The 23,524-nt window shown below is 55.6% G+C and overlaps 8 protein-coding genes across 8 annotated transcripts; 4 read left to right on the top strand and 4 right to left on the bottom strand.

Moving 5' to 3' along the window:
* Positions 1-1,537: 1,537 nt before the first annotated feature.
* Positions 1,538-2,572, bottom strand: CDEST_12394 (Putative SCA7 domain, SAGA-associated factor 73). The gene is made up of 3 exons (XM_062928550.1): positions 2,422-2,572; positions 2,171-2,351; positions 1,538-2,059 (listed from the first exon to the last, which is right to left on the bottom strand). The coding sequence occupies exons 2-3, from the start codon at positions 2,313-2,315 to the stop codon at positions 1,878-1,880; spliced, it is 327 nt and encodes a 108-aa protein (XP_062784601.1). The 5' UTR covers positions 2,316-2,351; positions 2,422-2,572; the 3' UTR covers positions 1,538-1,877.
* Positions 2,573-3,289: 717 nt separating this feature from the next.
* On the bottom strand, positions 3,290-4,254 carry CDEST_12393 (uncharacterized protein). The gene is made up of 3 exons (XM_062928549.1): positions 3,884-4,254; positions 3,551-3,825; positions 3,290-3,488 (listed from the first exon to the last, which is right to left on the bottom strand). Exons 1-3 carry the CDS (start codon positions 3,975-3,977, stop codon positions 3,432-3,434), a joined length of 426 nt encoding a protein of 141 aa, XP_062784600.1. The 5' UTR covers positions 3,978-4,254; the 3' UTR covers positions 3,290-3,431.
* Positions 4,255-4,256: 2 nt separating this feature from the next.
* On the bottom strand, positions 4,257-5,303 carry CDEST_12392 (uncharacterized protein). The gene is made up of 2 exons (XM_062928548.1): positions 4,532-5,303; positions 4,257-4,434 (listed from the first exon to the last, which is right to left on the bottom strand). The coding sequence occupies exons 1-2, from the start codon at positions 4,819-4,821 to the stop codon at positions 4,266-4,268; spliced, it is 459 nt and encodes a 152-aa protein (XP_062784599.1). The 5' UTR covers positions 4,822-5,303; the 3' UTR covers positions 4,257-4,265.
* Positions 5,304-8,690: 3,387 nt separating this feature from the next.
* On the top strand, positions 8,691-12,692 carry CDEST_12391 (Putative glycoside hydrolase, family 3, glycoside hydrolase family 3 domain, immunoglobulin). Its single transcript, XM_062928547.1, has 7 exons — positions 8,691-9,450; positions 9,509-9,634; positions 9,684-9,942; positions 10,005-10,224; positions 10,282-11,584; positions 11,661-12,151; positions 12,205-12,692. The coding sequence occupies exons 1-7, from the start codon at positions 9,253-9,255 to the stop codon at positions 12,251-12,253; spliced, it is 2,646 nt and encodes an 881-aa protein (XP_062784598.1). The 5' UTR covers positions 8,691-9,252; the 3' UTR covers positions 12,254-12,692.
* A 1,237-nt stretch (positions 12,693-13,929) lies between these two features.
* CDEST_12390 (Putative rmlC-like cupin domain superfamily, rmlC-like jelly roll, chrR-like cupin protein) lies at positions 13,930-14,768 on the bottom strand. Its single transcript, XM_062928546.1, has one exon. The coding sequence runs from the start codon at positions 14,294-14,296 to the stop codon at positions 13,931-13,933; it is 366 nt and encodes a 121-aa protein (XP_062784597.1). The 5' UTR covers positions 14,297-14,768; the 3' UTR covers position 13,930.
* Positions 14,769-15,038: 270 nt separating this feature from the next.
* On the top strand, positions 15,039-18,008 carry CDEST_12389 (Putative calcineurin-like phosphoesterase domain, ApaH type, metallo-dependent phosphatase). Its single transcript, XM_062928545.1, has 2 exons — positions 15,039-15,984; positions 16,041-18,008. The coding sequence occupies exons 1-2, from the start codon at positions 15,622-15,624 to the stop codon at positions 17,787-17,789; spliced, it is 2,112 nt and encodes a 703-aa protein (XP_062784596.1). The 5' UTR covers positions 15,039-15,621; the 3' UTR covers positions 17,790-18,008.
* A 565-nt stretch (positions 18,009-18,573) lies between these two features.
* CDEST_12388 (Putative Zinc finger, CCHC-type superfamily) lies at positions 18,574-20,148 on the top strand (the record flags this gene model as incomplete). Its single annotated transcript, XM_062928544.1, has 1 exon — positions 18,574-20,148. One exon carries the CDS (start codon positions 18,574-18,576, stop codon positions 20,146-20,148), a length of 1,575 nt encoding a protein of 524 aa, XP_062784595.1.
* A 948-nt stretch (positions 20,149-21,096) lies between these two features.
* Positions 21,097-23,104, top strand: CDEST_12387 (Putative cytochrome P450; the record flags this gene model as incomplete). Its single annotated transcript, XM_062928543.1, has 5 exons — positions 21,097-21,171; positions 21,260-22,132; positions 22,245-22,589; positions 22,653-22,819; positions 22,942-23,104. 5 exons carry the CDS (start codon positions 21,097-21,099, stop codon positions 23,102-23,104), a joined length of 1,623 nt encoding a protein of 540 aa, XP_062784594.1.
* Between the last annotated feature and the right edge of the window lie 420 nt (positions 23,105-23,524).

The following is a 23,524-nucleotide window of genomic DNA, read 5'->3' as shown; positions in this document are numbered from 1 at the left end:
CTCGGCTGCGATACCCGCCTCAGTCAGGCCGGCCAAGCCGGGGGCCGTTGTGGGCCGCCCAGCGCGGCCCCGTTGACTAAACCTTTTCACGACTTCTTCCGGGGCCATCGTCAAAAGTTCGCCATCAGGGATCTTGGCTCGGGCGATGTGATTACGAAATCCGGACAAGCCTTGTCCATATGGACTTTCGTCCAAATGTAGACGTTGGCCTAGATCCCTATTAGGGACTTCTTTCTCTATCGTCTGACTGGTTATGCGCCCCCACTGCTCTCCCGTCCTTACCTAGGTACTGCTCTGGCGGCGCTAGGCAGCATCCCCGACAAGCCCCCCGTTACCAACAAACACGACCAGAACGGCCACGTATTTGGAGGTGACCGCAAGGTTTGTATAACCTCAGCGACATTCAGGAACTTCAGAAATACAAAGCTTGGAAAGAAATAATACACCCTCGATGTGAAAATCGGGGGCAAGCAGGTCGTTGTGTTCCCTGATACAGGAGCGGAGTACAGCTCCATCCTAGACCAACGTGCTTTCAGCCGAGGCGTCACGCCGCAAACCAGTCCTGGGACGCTAGTCCAGCTCCCCTCTGGCCAACTAATAACTTCCCCTGGAATTGCCCGCGTGCTTCATGAGTTCGTCGGTGAGGAGGCAATCACAGAAATTGGCTGCCTCGTCATTGCATCCGACACGGCGAGGTTCATGTTGTCCGCTCATTTCTTGAGAGCCACCGACCCATTGATCAAGTACATGTATCACATCAATAGCACCGGCCGCGAGTCTACCAGCTGCTTCCGGGCTCACCTAATAGGAAACGAGCGACAACGCGTCTTGGGCAGCTTTAACCGCATGCCGGCCTTCGCCCCTTCACGACATTGGCTCTGACGATACATTGGTATCCGGTACATGTATTAACTCTCTTGGCCTCCATGCTGATAAGACTCCTGAGAACTTCGTCGAGGTTGAGTACGCTGACGGCTTTACTGCCATCGCGTCCGGAGGTGGGTCTTTAGGTTTCGTATATCTCCATTTCCGTCAAGGAAGGGCGGCATAGGGCCTAGAATGGCCTAGACATGTTATTGTACTTCAGCGATGGTTCTGCTCAACACAATACTTCTTGAGGGTTGGTAGCCGCCGACACCGGCTCAGATCTAGATACACCTTACTTTCGTATATGTGCTATTCAGGTGGCACAGAGTAAGGTGATGTACAACGAAGTTGGCCCAGTTTGACTGCCTTCAGTTTCCATGCCACACTAACGAATCGTTTTACGTCGGTGGCACCTTTATTGCCAGCTTTGCTTTAGCAAGAATGCCCCCAATTCGGTAGACATGTTCCAGCATCCGCAGGAACGATAATAGGGGCGGAGACCCGAAAGGCAAGCAAGGTCACGATTCAGCACTGTCTCCGGTCTGTCAATAGCGTACCACTTAGAAGACTATTGGAACATCACGTCATGCTTAGTTTCCAGCCCGTATCATAAAGGCTAAGGGTACATAGTCTCAGCTGTTTGTCACATCGACATGGAGGTCATGGCTTTCACGCCGGAATCGTGCTTGCATCTGTCTTACTTCCCGCATGAGTGACGATATACATGAAGAGAGGATGGGATGCTGTCCTATTTGAAAAGCGTAGGGCTGTTACCCTTCGTCCATCCCAGGCCACGAACCGGCTTACACGGGAGACAAGAGCCAATCGGTGATGGAAGCAAAGCGTAAAATACACCAGAAAGGCCAAGTACACGACAACCACCATAAACAACAGCCCTGAGTCATCACGAAAACGCAAAAATGGAAGAATCGTCTCACGCCAACGCATGTGGCGTCGAAGGTTTTTCCTACACCGAGCACGTGAAGAGCGTGGATCGCATACCTCGAACTCTACTCTTCTCTCCTCTCCTCCGCAGTAGTAGCGGCCAGCAACAGTAGGTCGAACGGCGCGGACCTTCCGGCCACCGACCGCTTCGCGCTCATCGAGTGCCGCCTGCACATCAACGCCGCGCCACATAGACGCCCCTCGCCTCCCATCGGAACGCCGCACTGGCGCTCGATATCGACGGGTCCTACGGAGGAGATGGTCAGCTGGGCGGGCGGGCGGGCGGGCGGGCGGAAAGGCAGAACACAGGACGACGCGAATCTGTTGAGAGAGGGAGAGGAAGAGGGTTTGCACGTACGTCGGCGAGGCTTGCGCCTACTCGAACTCTGTGCTCTCGGTGTGGGATCCGCGTTTTCACCGGGCGGGGGCGTGTTGTTGTTGTTGCCTAGATGCTCGTCGTCTTCTGAGTGAGCGTAGGCCGCAATCGATAGTCGGGAAGCCATGGAGGGTGCGATCGAGATTTTGGAAGCAGAGTGAGACTGGAAACCCGACATTAGCCTCCCCTCTGTCCAAGGTTCTTTTTTCTTCTTATTCTTTTTGAGTAATTACGTAGTTCGGTACCTTCTACGGCACGGGGGGTGTGGAGCCGAGGGATGTAAGCTTGGGATGATCTGTGCTGGATGCGAAGGCCTCCGAGAGTGCTAGATGCGCGTTCCGATGAGTGGCGGATTATTGGCTTTCGAAGTCCGGATGAATTAGGAAGAAAGCCCGTTCTGTTTCTCGAGGAGGCAAAGTTGACCAAAACGGCACGTGAGTTTCTGCCTGGAGCGCGGAGCCGCCGTGGCTCCGCGGGGTACCGACCGGGTGGTTCCCACTCTAGCCCGTATCGTTCGACTCGGCTCCGGAAGACGCCTGCGATACCCCCCGCGCTCATGACTTTATTGTTCTGCGTCACAGCCGAAAGCATTACCGTCCTCGGAGTGATGCCAGGGTATCACCTTGACCTCTTGATCTTTTCAAAGACTGCAGCACACTCCGGGAGGACGTCTTCCAAGACAACTTAAGCATATGAACTGTCCTCGCATCTTTTACCTGGTACGCCGGATCCGTCACCGCTTCCATCGGATCCACAACGAACGCCGAGTGTCTGCATCATATGTCAGAATGATCTCTGCATACTTGTAGCTTGATGAGTCATTCATCATCACGGCATGTGATGCCCGCCTCGTCATAGGGGCACGCTCTCGGTGGCCGCCCTGCCGTGTCCAGAATTGACGTCTAGTTAGATTCAGTGTCATGGGTTATCGTTACATTTATGCCATTCAATAGCCTTAATGCGATGGTATCATCGTCACCACCGCCCAGCTGAAGTGCTGATCGATAACGAGATATCAGGGACCACTGCAACCGGCGGCATTGCACATGCTACACGGCAAGAACGGAGACATTCAACGAATCGTGAAGATGTTTGGTATCTTTTGTTATTATTAAAAAAGGCACGTTTCGCAAGAACGGCATATAGATTCAACGTTGCGAGGCCAGAACGGCCGACTAGTTAGGTTCCCTGGAGCCATGCAAAGCCATCGTGGAGAGCCGGAAGGGTGAGGACTAGATCACCCTTAAGATTCTTTGACGACGTCGAGCGCAATAAGAAAGCCGAAGAAGACGATGCTGAGCTAGATTTTGTTGTCAGCCGGGGAACAACTTGCAACCACGTACGCAGACCAGCAAAACATACCGCTAGGAAGCCCACTGCGATCGTCATGATCTCAAACCCTCCGGACAACGTCTTCCCAAGAAACATGGCATGCTGGATCCTCCAGACGCGGCAAGCACCCAGCAGCGTGATGCACATGGAGAAACAGTAGCACACGGTGGCAAGGGGCTTGCCGACCATTGTGTACCCGAACCCCGAATCCGGCGGTTGCAGGGCGAGGAGTTGGGCCACCACAGTCCCCAGGATGGCCGTCACGACTCCCGTACGAAGGTAACCTAGAAAGGTCCGCTCAAGGGCTGTAGAGGGACGAAGCGGAGCGACCGACACCCGTTAGCTAAGGGCTCGAGATTCAACGGCTGGGGAGCAGTAGGCAAGCGAAAAAGCCCTTCGGGTCTCCGGGAGCTTCAGAGCTACGGGAGAGTCTTCCAATGGTATTTGATGTCACCATTCCTGAACGAACCTCTGCTTTACATAAGAGATCAGGAAAGAATTAGAGCGGGTACCTCGACAGAGGTGCAACTCGACTTTGGATGGAAAAGAAAGCGGTGGAGAGTAACTTGGAGATCATTGCTACCCTCCCACAGTTACCGAAAGAAGTGTACCTGCAGGGCTCGAGCTCTTGATGTGATGCCGGATGTAAACACGCAGATGATCCCGTGTGCGGAACGGACGGTAACAGATGAACGCTCCGTCCCAAGAATCAGGGATTAGAGGAGGTTCATTCTAAAAGAGACGCTCAACCGCGACGGATGCCGACCAGGAGTCGCTGGATCCAGATTCCGGATGCTTGTTGAGGGGCCCTGTCGTGCAGCCACTCCCCGTAGTAACACACGCACCCCCCTCTTCCGTGAACCAGGGATATGATAAGGGACATGCGGGGAGTGTGCGGAGATGTATTCCGGGCCCTGGCCGCCAAGGGAAGGAGGGATACCATTTCATTTCACGTGAAACTTCACGAGTAAACAAAATGAGGGAAACGAATTTAATGCGCAAGTCACGTACGTACCCAGATGGTCGCGGCAGGTCTCAAAGTCGACGACGACGCTGACATGTTCGGCCCAAAACCGTTGTATCGCCCACGGCTTGCCGGAGACGATCGGGCCCTGGGCCGATAATGCCGCGGCCGAGGTCTGTGTGGTCCTGTCCTTGGCCGCTTCGGGAACGCTCTGGTCTTGACGCGGCCGCTGCTGGCTGGTTGGGTCGACCTCTCCCTTTTCATGATGTTGCATCACCCCGTGCGACGTCGTCGCTTGAATGGCGTCTTCTGGTGGTTGAGGCTCCTGCAACGACATATCGTGTGTGCGTGGGCTCCTCGTGGTGTAACAGAGAGTGCGGCGATGCCTCGGGTGGATGAAGTGTGTCCGCGGCTGGCGCAGATCAAATCGAGCCGCGTCGGTGCTGGGAGACCAAGGACGGAGAACCGGCAGGTCGACTATTGAACGATTGTAGGAAATTCCGGGAATGGCGCAAGTGTCTCTGGGTTGGATATGTTTGGTCTTGTCTCTTGGGAATGCGACGGATGTGGTGTGGTGGTGTCAAGGGCCCGAAGCGTGGTAGCATGGGCCTTCGAAACTTGGGTCCTGCAGATAATCGGACAATTATCGCCGATTAGAGTGTGCTCTTGACATCTCTAAACGATTGAACAGCCGAGTTGACAAGGTTACGCGACGGTCGACGATTTGAGGTGTGACTACAATACAGATTAAGGAAAGGCTCGGATTTGGCGCCGGATAGACGGCAGTCGGGAGCGGCACGAGGAGTCGGCCGGCGAGTGGCCGAGACTCAGAGGGAATGAATGGTTGCCGTTGAAGCGTGACAGGGACCAGATATCGGTGGCATCCGAGCTGAAGAGGGCGCGTGTTGGTCAATGTCGAGAACAGGGGTATCCCGGAGGGAACGGGTTGACTCGGTCGTAATGTCAGCTGTGGTCAACTCCCGGTAGCCGCATCGAGGACAGGGCTTTCTTTGTCCGGAACTAGAAGACGGAATGGCGTAGGGGGGATTTTGGCGTCGAGAAGCGGTTAGGGCCGAATGTTGCTGATATGGAAAGGGGTTGTTGGATGTTGGTCGATACCCCCGCACTTACACGGTATTCCTGGGGCACTGGACCGGCTCCAACTGTCAAGTCTCTTGTCGAACGCAAGAAGTTTTCTTGAGAGCGTGGGTAACCGGAATGATGGAAAGCTTAGCAGTAAGAGGACCAACAGAGGCCAGGCTTGGATGAGATGCATGATTGCCTGTCGTGTAGGTAGAAGATAACATCTCCTATGAATGCATAGAGACGACCATCATCAGCCTTGACGATATGTCTTCTTCCTGTTGCTCCTTCAAGCAAGCTCAACAACCGTCAGTGTCCACCAAGCGACAAGAGAATTTCCAGCAATACGCAAGACCTACATACTGAATGCAACACAACATTCGGCTCCGACGCCCCTTGCACGGAACTGGCAAGCGAAGCTCCGGTGGAAATGGAACATCGACTTACACAGGCCGTCGTTCCGTCCGGTGTCGCATTACCTACAGCACATGAGACGAACGACAGGTGTTGTTGATGATGTTGATGAACTTTAAGATGGGCCATCGAACCAGTGTTTTGTGCGCATTCCCGCCTTGTCCTGAACGCGTTGCACCCGCCCCCTCCTGGCCGAACTCGATCGACGGCTTTCAGCGCGCATCCCCAAGCGCTGAGATGACGATAGGCCACACAGCAACGCCGCCGGCCGCGGATGCAACTCGGCCATGCACAGCACGCAGAAATTGCCCGAAAAAGCCCGTCACCGAATGCGTTCGTTCCTGAGATGGCTTCTTGGCCAATATCGGGCCGGCAAATGGCGCCCATCGTGAGGGCATCGTGGCGTCCGCCTGTTTCTTCTAGGACGACCTTTCAGTTCCTAAGGCAGGGGGACAGCTACGGTGCCTACATTGACTATTGACGCAGGCCTCTCTTCAACACAGTTGATTAAGTCACAACCACAGCTCCTGTGCAAGGTTGCCCTTCATCCAGTCAAGATATAAATATACCTCTCTCTGGTTAGTCACCCGATTCACGGTAAGACTACGGAATACCACTGGCCGTTGTTACCTACACGTGTAGGTCTTCTGCTGATCGCCCATGGCGCGAAACGTGGCACTGCGACCTTTACGCTTGTCGTGAAAAGGTGTGGCCGACTGACTGGCGATGGCATCTACGCTGGCATCGACACCACATCGATCGATACACTGCGTGTAGATATCGGCAGCAGCATGGTTGGTGGAAGGGGAGGCTTGGGAACTCTGTGCTATGCATCCGTATCCGTATGCCATCAGCAACGAAGAGGCAAGACAAGGGTTCAGGACAGTGTAGCGTGCGTGTATCGATACCTGGGTATGCACGCAACCACAGTGGGGTAGGCACCTAACTAGACAGCGTATGTAAGTATGTAAACAGGGAAAACCAGGGCCCAGAAGCCGTCGCTCTGGGACCCGGAAGCCGGACCCCACTTCCTCCTTCTTCTTCTTCTTCTTCTTCTTCTTCTCCTCCTCCTCCTTAAGCGATGCCCCTGGCATCATCTTCCTGGCCAGCCAATCCGATCATGTCGATGCGGACAAGTCGGGCCGCCGTGCCGCAATTCTGGCTCTGGAGGGGGGAATCCGCATCCTCCCTAGTGTAATCACCGGGGTTTAACCTGAATCCATGACACCCGCCGTGGATTTGGGAATCTTCCCGTCAGTCAGGCAACAGCAGGTCCCGGTCGGTCATGTATTAGCTTACCGCCCGCCTTATCCTACCGGGTGCTGTTTTACATCGCCAGCAGCGAGGCGGGCGTCCCTTTCACGAGGAGGCGGCGCGGCTGCAGTCCTTTATATCTCTCGCCAGTCAACAACCCGGGATGCCGATTGCTGTCAAGATCGGGAAGACGAAGCCTGCCTTGCGTTTGGCAACCATTGGTCTGGAAGACCACTCCCGTGATCCGGTGTGCGTACGGCGAAGCCGAGCCTCGCAAGGACTCGGCACTTGGAGCACAATCCAGCGAAGCAGGGCCGTCGGAGTGCGGTTCCTAACGAACGCATCACCAGCGCAAAACGGGTCTTCTGCCTGCTGATCAATGCACCGACCGACCGTCGCCCCTCCATCACTAACTGAGCATCACTGAGTCGTCAAGATCTGGTGGGAAAGGTTATCAAACGAGAGACAGCTGGTCGCCCTCTTGGCTTCTTGGACGAGTGCAACCAAGGCCAGCCTGCCCGACGTCCCTGGACTCCCTTCCTTGACCACGCGGCGAAAGCTTCCGACAGGGCACATGCAGCTAGGCAAAGGGGAAGCTTTGGCCAACATGTACCGAACATCCGTACGTATGGACCTGAAACGGCACTGTCTGGAAGCCCAAGGAACGCCGTCACCCTCTCTCCTCGAAAGACAGCGTCAGGCTTCACTCGGCTCAGACCCCTGACCGGCGCTGCTGCATACATCGTACATGGCAGTCGGTTAGCCAAGAAGAGGCACAGAAACTGCATCTCCCTCTCTACCCACGTCAACGCAAAGGTAACCTGATAATAATCTCACGCCCCCCTGAACGGAAACCAGAACAAGCGTAAACCCCAACTCTCCCCACTCACGCCGGGTTGAACGCAGTTGGGTTGTCCGCTAACCTCTTGCATTGTCCCCAATGACCCCAACTGATTCCCTATCAACCATGCTTGGCTTCCACCGCTCGAACGGTCCGCTCCTACCGACGGACGGTGGCTATGTCGCCTAAGAACGAGAGTGTCTCCCGTCCCCAACAGAGAGAGCATGGACGGATATCGTCCATGAAATTGACGTTAGGGCATGGCAGGGAAAGGGAAAGAAAGTCAAGTGACTCGACTCGGCTCGACTCGACTCGACGCACCCCCCACTTGACTGGCTGCTTCGACTTGACGCCAATGCCCATGTCTGTGGTGCATTGGTCATGGTGATGGGACGTCTCCCCACCCCCGGCTGCTGATATTGCCACGCAGCATCTCGACCGTTCGTTCCGTTTCCCATCTTTGCTAGACGGAGAATTGCCTCCAAACAGCCGACCCCTCCTTCCTCAATGGAGCCTACGTTTGGTAGCCATCCCGGGTGAGAAGTCGCCTTCTGCTGAGGCATACCATACTAGTCCTTATAGAGTCCCTCGTCCATTCTCTATGGGATCTCTGGTCAGTGCCAAGTCAGTCACTGTATGGTTCCTTGCCTAACTGACTACCCACCCCCTCCAGACCCCAGTGTATCACTTTCTCTTTTTCTTCTTCCTGTTCCTTTGTTTGGGATTGTCCCATATTACTTTCATATGCAGTGATCGACTTCATTTACTGCGGGTAAATGTCGGGCACATGCGAGCACTTCCATGAACAGCAGCCTGAGCCACTCATCGTTTCTCATATAAGTCTTACACGCTTCCGCGCAGTCCTCGAGGTCTTGTCTATGCCCTATTCCGTCAGCCCAAGATCCGACAACCTTCTCAGCTTGGCGACGTCGTGAGGGACCGACTTCCGAGGACATCCCGTGCGAGCCTCTCAGCCTCTCTTTTCTTTTTGCTACCCGTTCGATTCCCTTGAAAGCACTTTCGCTATCAACGCTTGCCATCACTTAGCTCGTGCAGCCCATCGTCGCCAACTGCCGCCTTGCAAGCCTCAACAGACATTGCCAGAGACCCCTTTACGTCCACATAACCGTTGTGGCCAGTAAATAGAGAGAGAAGAAACTCGACACTTGCTCAACGATGGATCTGCCTCTTACCAACCGCGAAGACCGCGAGGTTGAACCGCCGGCTTCTCCCCCAGACACCGAGATGACCAACTCGACGCCCAATACCGTGTTTTCACCGCCTTATAGCCCCCAACAGAAAGTCCGGCAGCTCATGAAAGACACCAGAGCTGCGGCGAGGAAGAAGTTGGATCAGCTGTCGCTGGAGGAGAAGGTCTGATCAACCCGGATGTTACACCGACGTCAGGCTTCAATGCTAACTAGCATATAAGGTCTCTCTACTTACTGCTGCAGACTTCTGGAGGACCAAGTCCATCCCTTCCAAGTCCATCCCTGCTGTCAAGACATCAGATGGCCCCAACGGTGCGCGCGGGGGCATCTTTGTTGGCGGTACCAAGGTTTGTCACATAACCGCTATCTTGATGATTGGTATGCTAACTCAGGTAGGCCGCTCTTTTCCCCTGTGGTGTCTCTCTCGCCGCGACGTGGAACAAGGAGCTATTGTACGAAGTTGGCCAGCATCTGGCCGATGAGGCCAAGGCAAGATCTGCCAACATCCTCCTTGCGCCGACTGTCTGTATGCACCGTCACCCACTGGGAGGGCGCAATTTCGAGTCTTTCTCCGAAGATCCCCTTCTGACGGGAAAGCTGGCCGCTCAGTACATTCGTGGGTTGCAGGAAAAGGGTGTTGCGGCAACCATTAAGCGTTCGTATTCTGATTATTCCAAATGCTACAGCAAACTGTCAAGTTGATCTAACAGTGTATAGACTTTGTTGGCAACGAGCAAGAGACACACAGACTGACAATAGACTCGCTCATCCAAGAGCGCCCGCTGCGCGAGATCTACTTGCGGCCGTTTGAGATCGCCGTCCGCGAAGCAAACCCCTGGGCTTTGATGTCGTCCTACAACCTCGTCAATGGTGTGCACGCGGACATGCACAATTTGACGTTAAAGGACATTCTCCGAGGTGAATGGGGATATGATGGGTGAGTCGAGTCTTAGACAGGTAGGTGTTGAACGTTGTGGACTAACCTTTTGCGCAGAACTGTTGTTTCTGACTGGGGTGGCACCAACTCTACAGCCGAATCTATCATTGCCGGATGCGACGTCGAGTTCCCTTACTCTCCGAAATGGCGTTTTGACAAGGTGGTCAAGGCCTTGGAAGAGGGCGAGATCCGCCAAGAGGAGATCGACCGCGCAGCCGAGAACGTTCTCACGCTGGTCGAGCGCTTGAAGGGCGATGACATGTCGGCGGAGCAGCCGGAGAGGGAGGACAACCGCGCATCAACCAGAGACCTCATCCGCACAGCCGGGGCTGAGGGCTTGACGCTCCTCAAGAACGAGGGCGCCGTCCTCCCCCTGAACCCGAAGACGACCAAGGTCGCAGTCATCGGTCCCAATGCCAACCGCGCCATCGCCGGCGGTGGCGGCAGCGCCAGTCTGAACCCTTACTACCGGACGATCCCTCTCGAGAGCATCCGCTCCGTGGCCGAGCAGGAGGTGACGTTTGCGCAAGGATGCCACATCTACAAGTGGCTCCCGGTCGCCTCTCCTTATTGCACGGAGAAGTCGGGCAAGCCGGGTGTCAACATCGACTGGTATTCCGGGGACAAATTCGAGGGCGAGGTGGTCGTCGTGCAGAGACGGATGAACACTGACCTGTTCCTCTGGGACTCTGCTCCCCTCAGCGAGATCGGGCCGGAGTGGTCGGCGATCGCCACGACGTACCTCACGCCTAAGACTACCGGCAAGCACACCGTCAGCTTTATGAGCGTCGGCCCCGGCAAGCTGTACGTCGAAGGCAAGCTGGCGCTGAACCTCTGGGACTGGACCGAGGAGGGCGAGGCCATGTTTGACGGGTCCGTCGACTACCTGGTCGAAGTCGACATGGAAGCTGGCAAGCCGGTAGAGCTCAAGGTCGAGATGACTAACGAGCTGAGGCCGCTGGCCAAACAGAAGCAGTTCGGTATCACGCACAAGTACGGAGGCTGCCGGATTGGGTTCAAGGAGGAGGACCAGGTGGACTTTCTCCAGGAGGCCGTCGAGGCCGCCAAGGCAGCCGACGTGGCCGTCGTTATCGTCGGTCTTGACGCTGAGTGGGAGTCCGAGGGGTACGACAGACAGACGATGGACCTGCCGTCCGACGGAAGCCAGGATCGCCTCATTGAGGCAGTCGTGAAGGCCAACCCCCGCACCGTCGTCGTCAACCAATCGGGCACCCCGGTCACAATGCCGTGGGTTGACCAGGTGCCAGCCATCATCCAGGGGTGGTACCAAGGACAGGAGGCCGGAAACGCGCTCGCCGATGTCTTGTTCGGGTTCAAGAACCCCAGCGGGAAGCTCCCGGTGCGTTATGAATCCCCCCCACCCCCCCTTTGCAGCTATGCTTCTTGAGATAGTTTGTTGCTAACGACTCTACTAGTCGACCTTCCCCAAGCGTATCCAGGATACGCCGGCCTATAACAACTGGCCCGGAGAGAACCTCAAGGTCAACTACGGCGAGGGCCTGTACATCGGCTACCGGCACTATGAGAGGGCCAAGATCGAGCCGTTGTTCCCCTTCGGGCACGGCCTCTCCTACACGACGTTCGAGTATGGACGGCCTTCTATCAGCACGAAGACGCTCACGTCTCGGGGCACTGTTGAGGTCGTCTTCGCCGTCAGTAACGTCGGAGCCGTGGCCGGCGCCGAGGTTGTGCAGATCTACGTGCGGGACGACAAGTCGAGGCTGCCGCGCCCCGAGAAGGAGCTCGTCGCGTTCGAGAAGGTGTTCCTCGTGGCCGGCGAGACGAAGCACCTCCACATCTACCTCGATAAGTACGCCGTAGGATACTACGACACGTCGGTGCCGGGGTGGGTGGCCGAGGAGGGCACATTCAGGGTCCTCATCGGCGCATCATCCGCCGACATCAAGTGAGCTTCCCTTTTGTCAATTTTTGGGGTCACATCTGACTAATTTGTTGTAGACACTCGGTCCAATTTGAAGTCAAGGAGTCATTCAACTGGGTCTTCTAGTTCGCCTTCTTAGGTTGCATGTTATACCACGTCACGTTTCCTCTCTTTTGTTCATTGGGTCGGACGTGTGTGTGTCTGATGCCAACGCACTTACCAGTCGGTTATATAGAAAGAAGCATGGTTTGCGGCGATGATAACATGCCCGCGTACAAATCATTCTATTGCTCCGGCTGCTGCCTCTATCCTCCTCTGCTGGCATCTCCTTCCCTAAACCCTCACCACCCCTACTCGGTCGACATCACGAACCAGCAGGCTGTGGCGGCGCAAGTCTCGAAACGGGGACTAGGGGAACATGTTTTTTTGGCGCTCATCCGTTCTACAGGACATCCGTTGGTATAGTCAAGAGAAGGCGGGAGGGGCAGAGTCGTCCGCATGTTGATGTACTTCATCACGTCTTTGGTCGAGCCGCCACATCAGAACTGCCTGTGAGCATGTGAATGGGTGGTCGCGTGCCAATATGGGTAGTACTATTTCTATCTTGACATTCATGGACGCCGTTTCCGTCATGAGAATCAGCCGGTCAAGCTACGACTCTGCGTCTGCGTCTATTGGGAATGTCTCTGATTGTATACGGGGACTCCCTTTTCCATCCACCGTTGGAATACCCGTGTTAGACGGTGGGGTCGGAATCTCGGGAGGCATGCTCCATGTTCCCAGAGGGGGTTGAAGGGCGGGAGCTCCGAGCCCGACCTTATCTTGCATCGTGAGGGGTGGAAGAGAGCTCGATTATTACCCCCCCCCCCCTCTCAATCACTACGAGGCAGCCGTAATGTCCTTCCCTCCCCTGCTGCCTCGGTCGAAGGGGCTGCACATTTCCACCAATGTACCGAGCTGGTCATGGATCGTGAGGAAGGGCGTGGCCATAGACGTGAATGTGCAGTTGTCTCTTTTGGGAGAAGGGTGGGTTGAAGCAGAAGTGAGAATGCTATCAGGGCGTGCATAGTCAGATGAGCGACGGCGCGTGAAGGCAGGGCTGGGAGGCGACGCAGCTCGGCCTTCGTGGGAGGGGTTCACCCTATAATGGAGAGAGAGACGGCAGAAAGGAGATGAAGAGCACTTTTGGCTCATGGTTGGCGGACTGGCGGTGTATGCCAGACGGCCGCGTGTGGGTGTGGTGCGTCGTAAGTCGTCGTGGCCATGGTTGTGACAAAGGGGGTGTGTTGTATCCAGGAACCTTTGGCGCAGAGCAGAGGCAGAGACGCCCTCGCATCCGTCCATCCATCCATCCATCCATCCATTCATTCATCACAGGGGGGATACATTAACCTGCCACGTCGTAGAATAGACCGTCTCGGTAGCCGGATGAATTGCCGTCGTATTCTAGAAGGTCACGAGTGTAGGCTCGATGCAAGAGCGCCATGGTACCTGCTCGGAGGAATGGAAGGTACCGTGAGAGGCGAATGAGGTCTCGGGTTTGATCAGGGCCAGAGCTGTGTTGGCTTGTGAACGGGGACTTTTGTGATTGCTTGTTTTGTGATCTCTTGTCCCGACTGGGCGGCGGGCAGTGTTTGGGTCAAGCGTTTAGGCAGAGGAGAGGTTGGAGCAGACGGGACGCGGTAGCGATGACTTGGTTCATATGCGTTACTACCTTATGTAAGCGATGCGTTAACGGCCTCATGAAGGCGATCACGTTCTCGCAGCTCAACGCTTCGAAACTCTAGCTTCGCCGGAACACCGTCACTGATCCTTCACCTCCCTGCCGACCTCGTCCACGGGAATACACAAGATGAACATCATACAGCCCGCCTCGCTCCGGAAGGGCCCGTGCTCCATGCCGGGCTTCCGGTACGCGTAGGCGCCGCGTTCCCACCGGCGGCCGAGGCGCACGTCAGCGAGGTCGCCGTCGGCGAGGTAGATCTCTTCGACGTAGTCATGGACGAAGGCGGAGGGCTGGCGGTTAGTGGCGCCAGGTTGCCAGCGCTGGAGGAGAGTGCGGCGGCCGGTGGCGGGGTCGGCGTTGAGGAGCATCTCATCGATGCCGGGCTCGAGGGGCGTCCAGGCGCGGGTCGCCGATGTTGCGGGGTGGAACTCGTACTGTTCCATTTTGGGCCGTGTGGCTGTTTCTGGATTGCAATGATGATATCGGGTTGTGCTGTGATGTGTTGTGTTGTGTTGCGTTGTGTTGCGTTGTGCCGTTTTGGAAATAGCTCTTTGGTGATTTGGCCTTGGTTCGACGGACTGTCTTGTCTATGAGGTATCTGCGCTATACGGTATCCTTATTTGAATCCTTGAGCAGCCAGAAATGCCTATCAGAACCTTGGCAGACCGGAATACATGGTGTTGCCCCTCGAGATTACTTGCTAGATTTCTGATTTCTAAGCCGCCTGCATTGCCAGCCGCTGGGCACGGCGTGGCCATCGCGTCATTACCAATTGAGGCGATCTCGTCCTATGCCAGGAACCTTTCCCCATGGAGCATCAATCCGGCTTGGTGTCAAATTTCCAGCACAACTAGATGCCAAAACCAGTGTCGGTGTCGATTTCAATGCTCAATGTTGATTTTTCAAAGGAGAAAGAGTAAGAAGTCAATTGGTATCTACAAACTCTGGTGCGTTTGGTGAAGCTTCTTCCCCTCCCTTCCTGCTGCTTCCTGCCTCCTGCCTGCCGGCCGAGCTGTCATCGTCGAAAGTGGAGAAACCCGTTTTCGGCGACGTTTCCAGTACTTCGGTCTCTCTTTAGCGACCCCCCCTTTGTTCCCCAGCGGGGATTGCGCTGTTAGACAAGGATAATTGGGCACGGATGACGGAAACCCCAATGATGTCGACTGCCAGAGCCGCCCCGTGCGTATCGTGGTTTCGTGAATTGCAATGGCGCCTCGATGCAACCTCTCCTCTCTCGTTTCTCTCTTTTCTCGCCACGCGTCTTCTTTGTTTTCGGCTTTTCTGCTTGTCTCCCAGTTCCGCAGCTCCAACCAAGACTTGGGCAGTTTACCAGCTCTCCGACGCAGGCGCCCGATAGCCGAAATATACCACCCGACAGTAGACACGTTTTCCCCCCTTTACTTTTGTATCGAATTGGCGAATTGCCCCTTGCCAAAACCCCGACGTCGTTTCCTTTCCTTACATTTCGCACGTTTCCTCCCCCGGTTGTAGGACGTATAGTGAGCGTATCCACCATCTGAATTACTCAACCAGCATCCCCCTCCTCTTTCGACCAAGCTACCGACGACGATCGCGCGAGCTCCCGTAGAGCCACCCGCACCCACATACCAGACACTGGGACACGCCAGCCAGCCCACCTCACTCACACCTCTAGTCGGGATCTGCGGCGCCAGTCCATTCCGGGACCGTCCAGTGGGGGAGAGCAGGAGAGCGAAGGGGGAAAAAGGGGAGCGCGGCGCTACAGGGGAATGGCAGGCGAGCGCACAGCATGGCTCCGCCTCACAGCACCGGCAATGGCTACACATACAAGGGGTCCAAGTCTGCCGCTGCCTCTCTGCCTTTTCAACACTACAATGACGCCAGCTTCCGCGCCCGCCTCCGACCCGTGATTGTTGTCGTAGTGCGATTGCTGAGATCAATCTGGATCTTTTGGCGCACCCGCGGAAAACGACTGGCGGCCAAAATCATGCGGCAAACCGGCTGGCAGCTGAGGCAGAACTTGACCGCGCGCCGCCTCCTGAGCTTCCCGCACCTGCTGGTGTGTCTGTGGTTCCTTGTGCTGCTCTGGGGCGAGCATTGGGTTTTTAAGAATCGAGTTGCCGACTGCAAATGGAGCAATTGGGAGAGCTGGGTACGTCGAGTCCGAGTCACATGCCTGCTACAGTACAAGACGCTGATGTTTCCTAGCCTGCCGGATCGAGTCCGCATCACCTTGTCCTCGTCGCCGACCCCCAGATCATCGACCCAAAATCCTACCCCGGCCGCCCGTGGCCATTGTCCGACCTGACAGTCTTGATAACCGACAACTACATGCGAAGAGGGTACCAGCAGCTCCAGTCACAGCTGCAGCCCGACTCGCTGTTCCTCCTTGGCGACCTCTTTGACGGCGGACGAGAGTGGAAGACGGCGCACAGCGACTTCAAAGACCCCGACTGGGCCGTCAGCAGGCGACCCAACAACGAAAAGGATCATGTCAAGAACTGGAACAAAAACTACGGCCAGGAGTTCTGGCTCAAGGAGTACGAGCGCTTTGGCGACATTTTCTTCAAGGACTGGAATCTCGGCGGCACCAAGGCGGGCGACTGGCAGAGGGGGCGCAAGCTGGTCGCTAGCCTGCCCGGAAACCACGACCTGGGCTTCGGAGACCAGGTCAAGGGGTCCGTTCGGGAGCGCTTCAACACCTTTTTCGGCGACGTCAACCGCGTTGATGTCATCGGCAACCACTCCATCGTCTCCGTCGACACTGTTTCCCTGAGCGCGAGCGCCTCGCGGCAGGCCGGTGTAGACCTCAAAGCGATCCACGCGCCCGCCGACATTTTCTTGAAGGATGTGCAGTTCACCAAGCGCAAGGCCGTCGAGAAAGAGCTGAGGTTCTGGAGGGGCGACCTGGAAGGCGTCGCCTACGGGCACGAGGTCGAGGACTTGGACACGGCCGACGCAACAGTGCCGACGATCGTACCGGGGGAAGACGGACCCGAATTCCCCACCATTCTCCTTACCCACGTGCCTTTGTACCGGGACCCCGGGACGCCTTGCGGACCGCAACGAGAGCATTGGCCGCCAACCAAGCCGCCCAAGGGGCAAAAGGGTCCCATCGTCCCGGATCATCGCAACGCCATTTCGGTCTCGGCCGGCTATCAATACCAGAACGTTTTGAATGAGGATGACTCGGTCCGGCTCGTCAAGAGTGTCGGCAATGTCGTCCACGTCTTCTCGGGCGACGATCACGATTACTGCGAGATTGTCCATTCTCCCGAGAAGGAAAACGTTCGCGAGATCACCGTCAAGAGCATCAGCATGGCCATGGGCGTCCCCACCCCCGGATTTCTCATGGTCAGTCTGTACAACCCAGTGGACGGTAACGGCAAACCACTGCCCGGGGCCCCGGAGAAGACGTTGCAGACCCATCTCTGCCTGCTGCCGAATCAGCTCGCTACCTACGCCAAGTATGCCGGGCTCGCTTTCGTCACCATCGTTGCCATCAGCATCAGGTCGTTCCTTGTGCCTGTTCTCAACCTGACGCCGTTCGCGTTACAGCCAGAGCAGCCGCAAGGCGCCATCCTACCCACAATCAAGGACAAGGCCGAGGATAACGGCACTTACAACATGCATTCGACATCGGCGACGTCCGGGTCTCGGTTCCTCACATCGTCATCCTCACGGACTAGGAGCGGTTCCATCCGGTCTAACGGCTCTGCCCCCATTCCGCCGCCTAAGATCAAGCCTAAAAAGCAAGGATGGAGCCACCGCGCGCCTCGGATCGACATCTTCCAGGACGACTTCTACGGCACGACCAAGCCACGGTTGACGTGGACGGCAGCGTCCCAACGGTCGAGGACGACCCTCGGACGGGTTGTTCGAGAGATTGGCGCCTCAACGTGGAGGGTGATCTGGATGGTCGTCTTGTTTTGGGCGTATCTTGCATACAAGGGATAGAGGAGCCACTATCCACGAGCGTGTATAACATCATTGGCACATATTTTTGGCAGCATTCAGCGGGTTGGTTGCATCGACGGACTAACAGTTTAAGAGTGAAGGTGGCCGGTGTATTGCTTGGGTACGTATGTAAAAGGTCTGTCGGCACCGTACACTTTTGTATTCTATTCTAGCCTCGGACGACGGGCCAAGGGGCAATAATGGACTTTTCTGTGTTTATGTTCTTGTCCTTCGTTGAGTTACGAGAGCTCTGTTCTTTTGGTACCGCCAATTCGGTTGACCATCCGCTTGAAAGGTTGGCTTAGGTGGTTGGGGAGGTCTCCCCAAAGACAAATGGTGATGCTCTTGCCTTGGTGAATGGTTGGGAAGGAGACAGAGAATGGCTGCTCCTTCCCAAAGCCGTTTTCCTTTCTTCCTTCTTCCCTCCCCTCCCATGGCAAAGCGAGCGTCGGGCTCATCTCTCATTCTTGCACCATTTACGTCTTCGCCTCTTCTCTCCTTCTCTATACCCAGGTATCCGCCTATCTAGCTTGATGCCGTTCAAAATCACCTCTTGAACTGGTCCGTCCATCTATCACATCCCTCCAGCCCTCCCTCATCCAGTCCGCTGGTTGACATCGCCAACCAACAGACGCAAATGACCCACCAATCGAACATCAACCGTCGACATCACATCATAAACGTCCAGCTACAGTCACCGTCTCCCGTTCAGATCTCTAATGCGCGCACTCCTAGGCCCGCTTCCAGTCTCCAATCTCGATCATTTCCACCCATCTGCTGAGCAATGGCAGAAAGCCGCAGCCTGCCTGTCCCCGCCCAAGGCGACATCTACGCCCACGATGGCAAGCTCTCGATCACCAATGCCGCTGCCAACGTTTTCGTCGTCTACGGACGCCAGCCTCAAGACGCAAGCCGTCCGTCTTCGAGCCTCTCCGTCGACTTCGTCATGGGCAACATTTACCTCATCGACTCTGTGTACTTCCCCCCGTTTCAGCGCAATAGCACGCGCCACTTTGGTAGCCTCATCAAAGGTTTCGGTCTTGATTTTGATGGCTACCATCGGGGCGACACCAAAATCAGGACGGTCTACGATGACGTCGTCTGCGTTGTAGGCAACCAACCTGGGGCATATTGCTCGATTGGAACAGTTGCCGGCAACCTCGTCACCGTTTCAGATTTGTCCCGTTTGCTCACCCGCCCGAAGCCTTCCAACGTGGCCGTCTCGTACGTCCACGGTATGACTCTTCATGAGTCTCACCTTGCGTACGGCGGTGGCCTCCAAAGAGCGCTGTCCACATGGGCTTCCATGGCGTTTCCCCCAGCCTCACAAGCTCCTTCACAAACCTCACCCACTAAAGCTGTCACATTATTCAATGAAGGACAGGCCCCAAAGAGCAACGGAAACTCGACCATTTGGGAGGAAAAGGAATGTGGGAGACCGGGCCAACAAAACACGGTCAACGGTACTATCAATCTCAAAAAAGCCATCAACGATCGGGAGGAGGCTTGGCAGAAAGTCATGGATGCAAAGAAGCAGACCGCTGCTGCTGTACGAGAGGCCGACCTGCGAAACCTAGGTCTTCTTTCGCTAGTTCAAGATCTTGGTTCCACCACGCCTTTTGACTATACCCAGTCTCTCGTCAACCTACCTCGCAACTGCGGTAATTGTCACAGAGTAGAGCACCGAGTTCGAGACTGCATCGGTCCCGTTGATACCGATGGGTTCATTGCCGCCTGTCCGCTATGTAATCAAAACGACCACATCTACGATCAATGTGTCTCACGAACGCAGCGCACCAAGGCAGAGAAAAAAGCATTGGACTTCGAATACTTGATCATGTGGCGACAGAACAAGGCCCCCATTAGGTCCAATATTTGTTGGGTTATTGTTTGGGTCAAGTATAATTGTCCTCGAATGAGCCTTCCTCACACCAAAGAATTCGCTCTCACTCTGTCGAGACGTCAGGCGAATACCGCCCCCTATCCAGATTGGCAAACGTACTGTTATCCTATCACATCGGCTGATGCAAGCGCGGAATCCAACAAATTGCTTCACGACCCAGGCACTATCTACGAAGGTGGAAGCTTTTGCCGTCTTTGCCCCGGATCCCAGACCATTCGCCCAAATCCTGGTGGCAGCGTCGCCAGAAGGAAGATGGGGCGGTTAGGTATCAAAACCAGTCCAGTGATCCAAAGCAAACCATCCAAAAAGCAAAAGCGGAATCAGGCTCGAAGGAAAATGGGTGGCAGCAGTTTCGCCACCGGCGCCAACTGCACCATTCTTCAACGTCCTCTCCCAGCAGCACCACCTGTGCGCGGTATCCCTTCTGTCAAGATCAAGCAAGAGGATCCAGCCTAAAGCTTGTACAAGTCTGTCTTCTTTCTCCGTCGGTATAGCGACTACTCTTGTGTCAACACGCATGTATCATTTTTGGAATTCAGATCATAGGCTTGTTTCACAGCATCTTTTCTGCAGAGCAAGGATTGTGAACGAATATCATTTAACGACGGCAGGCTCAATGGATCATTTGGCCATGACGTGGGGCGGCTTCGGGGTGCGAGATCAAGTAGATTGTAGCTGTAATTAATGTACAGCATGTCCACCGACCGATCTTATGTCCCAACTTAGAAGAAGGTCAGGGAAACGGATGCATCTCGCGGCAGCAACTTCCTAGCAACTGAACGGCCTACAAACCGAGAATCTGAAACAGATCGCGTTCGTTTTCGCTCGGTATTGAAGCCGACTTGCTCGTCGCATTACGGAGAGAGGACCCTTGCCGATAGCAACGGGATCCCGGGTCGTCAAGATGATAGCTCGGCTTTTCCTGACCCTCCCTTTGAAACGCATGGGTGGGAAGACTTCATTTTTCTAGGTCTCAATGCTATTGTTCAAAAGGCTGAATTGGCAGGTTCAAAGTTGATAGGCAACCCCCTTCTCGCCGAGTCAGCCATGGAAGCTTCGTTGGGTTCCGGGCCGGTGCTTTTTAGTTTTGATGCCAGCACCTGAATGTTTGGCTTCGTCCCCTCATCACTCACCAGAGTCGCATCTGCAGTTATTGAGTTTTCAAACGCCAGACAAACGAAAAAGCCTCTTTTTCTTTTTCTTCTTCGGCATTATGCAGTCGCGAAATTTACTCAAGACAACGAGGGTGACCCAGAGCGATTTGTCGTTTCAGTGACCCAGACCGAGAGTGTTGGGCATGTTATCTTCCGAGGAATCCCACCACGAAGAGTTGCAGCGTTTTGTTTGCGAAATCTAGCTTGGCTGAGCAAGTTGAGCACTCGGTAGTTCAGCACTTACCTGTACATGACTCAAGGTGCCATTTTCGACAAAATGATGATGGACACGCTGCGCCAGTCCTTGTGCCTCGGCTTTGGTCTTGTAAGTCCTAGATAAAGCCAAACGGAAAACCCAAATGTCGACTTACAAGAGACGACGGCTGACAGTGCGTCCTTCGTGAGTCTCGTAGACGGCCATCTATATCGCCTCCTGCGTCTTCTACAATCTCTTCCTTCACCCCCTCCGCCGCTTCCCCGGTCCACCCCTTATGCGCGCCACCCGCGTGACGTACTGCTACTATGTATGGCGCGGGACGATGGCCTTTGACGTCCGCGACCTGCACCGGCGGTACGGCGATGTGGTACGCATTGCCCCAGACGAGCTCGCATTTGCGGACCCGTCGGCGTGGAAGGAGATCATGGGTCACAAGACCGGCGGCGGCGGCGGTGCTAACGAGGCCGGAGCTGCGGAACTCGAGTTCGCGAAGGCGGAGCGGTTTTACCGGCCGATCTCGGATCACCCGCAGGACATTATCACGGCACCTGCACTGGTACACGCTATGCTGCGAAGGCAGCTAAGCCACGGCTTCAGCGAGAAGGGTTTGAGGGAGCAGGAGCCCGTCATTATGAAGTACGTCAACTTCTTCATTGACCGGCTGTCGGAGACCGTCGGGGGTCACGATGGCGCGGCGGCGGCGGAGGGGAAACATCCGGAGGAGAGGCCGGTCGACCTTGGGCTGTGGTACAACCACTGCACGTTCGACATCATCGGTGACCTCGCGTTTGGGGAGTCGTTTGGGTGCCTCGAGACCGGGAAGCTGCACCCCTGGGTGCGGACCATCTTCCTGGCGGTGCGGGCGGGCGTGGCGCTGCAATTGGCGAACTATTTCTCGGTTCTGCGAAGGCTACTGACAGCGGTGCTCTCAACGCCGGCGATACAGGAGAAGAGGATACAGCACCGGGAGCTGACGATGAGGAAACTTCTGAGGAGGATCGAACTGGGGGAGAGGGAGGGGCCTAGGCCCGATCTGATGGAGGGGTTGCTGAGGAAGAAGAGCGAGTGGGTGAGTCTTTTCTCTCGGCCAAGTGCCGGCCGACTTTGTCGGTTTCGTATCTTTCTTCCATCCCTTTCGGGGGTGGGTTTGTTCCAAAGTATGAGGACTGATTGGGAACTAGAACCTCTCGCTTGAGGAGCTCGAGGCCAACGCAAGCATTCTCATTGTTGCTGGGTCCGAGACGACGGCGACGCTGTTGTCGGGCGTGACGTATCTGCTACTCAAGAACCCGGACAAGATGGCGGAGGTGGTGCGCGAGGTGCGGACGGCGTTCAGGAGCGAGGACGACATCAACCTCACGTCCGTCACTGGGCTACCGTACATGCTGGCGTGCCTCAACGAGGCGCTACGGATGTATCCGCCCGCGCCGATAGGGCTGCCGAGGACGACGCCAGAGGGCGGGGCGACGGTGCTAGGGGAGTTTATTCCCGAGAAGGTAGGTTTTCCTTTGGTTTGGTTCGATGTCGTAAAAGACAAGAGATTGCGGGGGGGGGCAGTGGCAGGTCATTTGCTGACGGCGGCACCGTAGACGACAGTGGTCATCTACCACTGGGCCATGTACCACAACGAGAAGAACTTCAAAAACCCCTTCCTCTTCCATCCGGAGCGGTTCATGGGCGACCCGGAGTACGCCTCGGACCGGCGCGAAGCGCTCCAGCCCTTCCAGGTCGGGCCGCGGAAGTGTCTTGGAAGAAAGTGAGTCTCGATCCTCGCCTCGCTATAGCTATTTTCCTTTCCTTTTCTTTTCTTTTCTTGACCATCTTCGTCTCGCCCGATGAAATTCTGAAACGGAGGAGCTGACCTGGCGGTGATCGAAGCCTGGCGTACGCTGAAATGAAAACCATACTTGCGAGGCTGCTTTGGAAGTTCGACCTGGTGCTCGCGGACGACAGCCAGCAGTGGATGGAGAGGCAGAAGATCTTCATCTTGTGGGAGAGGGGGCCGCTGAACGTCTACCTGAGGCCGGTTGCGAGGAGCTGAGTCGGGGCGGAACCTTTTGTTTGGTCGTGTCGAGGAGGAGGACGACCATCATTTCGAGGCCGTGGCTTCTGCGAGAGGATGTGGCTTTTTTTTTTTTTTTGGTTTCACTTGTGCAAAATCTTTGATCTTGGAAACCGCTCCACACTGCAGTCTGTATGAGCGGCGCTGTTGTCCGTCCTGCGTTGTTCAAACCACAGAGGGTAACAGAGTTGGCAATATTTTCGTTTGCTGGTGGTGTTGAAAATGGGGAATCGAGGCTCGATTGAGAGATTTCATGCGGCAAACCATGCATCGTACACATCCCGGCACCAGCCTAAGTACACCTAGTGATGACATCCGTATGGCCAGAAACCATTAACCCGCTAACGGCGCGGTCCGTCCCAAACGCCAAGGCCATATGGTAGTAGCGAAAGGATGATT

The sequence above is a fragment of the Colletotrichum destructivum genome, chromosome 8 (genome assembly GCF_034447905.1).
Source record: "Colletotrichum destructivum chromosome 8, complete sequence".
Lineage (NCBI taxonomy): Eukaryota > Fungi > Ascomycota > Sordariomycetes > Glomerellales > Glomerellaceae > Colletotrichum > Colletotrichum destructivum.
This window is presented reverse-complemented; position numbering and strand designations above follow the sequence as displayed.

Coding starts and splice junctions, on each gene's coding strand:
- CDEST_12390 (XM_062928546.1), bottom strand. CDS start 14,296: ATGGAACAGTACGAGTTCCACCCCGCAACATCGGCGACCCGCGCCTGG.
- CDEST_12392 (XM_062928548.1), bottom strand. CDS start 4,821: ATGTCGTTGCAGGAGCCTCAACCACCAGAAGACGCCATTCAAGCGACG. Junction 4,435..4,531: donor TGCCGCGACCATCTGGGTAC/GTACGTGACTTG, acceptor CTTGGCGGCCAG/GGCCCGGAATACATCTCCGC.
- CDEST_12393 (XM_062928549.1), bottom strand. CDS start 3,977: ATGGTGACATCAAATACCATTGGAAGACTCTCCCGTAGCTCTGAAGCT. Junction 3,826..3,883: donor TTGCCTACTGCTCCCCAGCC/GTTGAATCTCGA, acceptor GTCCCTCTACAG/CCCTTGAGCGGACCTTTCTA. Junction 3,489..3,550: donor TCGCAGTGGGCTTCCTAGCG/GTATGTTTTGCT, acceptor AACAAAATCTAG/CTCAGCATCGTCTTCTTCGG.
- CDEST_12391 (XM_062928547.1), top strand. CDS start 9,253: ATGGATCTGCCTCTTACCAACCGCGAAGACCGCGAGGTTGAACCGCCG. Junction 9,451..9,508: donor AGCTGTCGCTGGAGGAGAAG/GTCTGATCAACC, acceptor CTAGCATATAAG/GTCTCTCTACTTACTGCTGC. Junction 10,225..10,281: donor GGTGAATGGGGATATGATGG/GTGAGTCGAGTC, acceptor CCTTTTGCGCAG/AACTGTTGTTTCTGACTGGG.
- CDEST_12394 (XM_062928550.1), bottom strand. CDS start 2,315: ATGGCTTCCCGACTATCGATTGCGGCCTACGCTCACTCAGAAGACGAC. Junction 2,060..2,170: donor TAGGCGCAAGCCTCGCCGAC/GTACGTGCAAAC, acceptor TCTCCTCCGTAG/GACCCGTCGATATCGAGCGC.
- CDEST_12389 (XM_062928545.1), top strand. CDS start 15,622: ATGGCTCCGCCTCACAGCACCGGCAATGGCTACACATACAAGGGGTCC. Junction 15,985..16,040: donor GGAGCAATTGGGAGAGCTGG/GTACGTCGAGTC, acceptor GATGTTTCCTAG/CCTGCCGGATCGAGTCCGCA.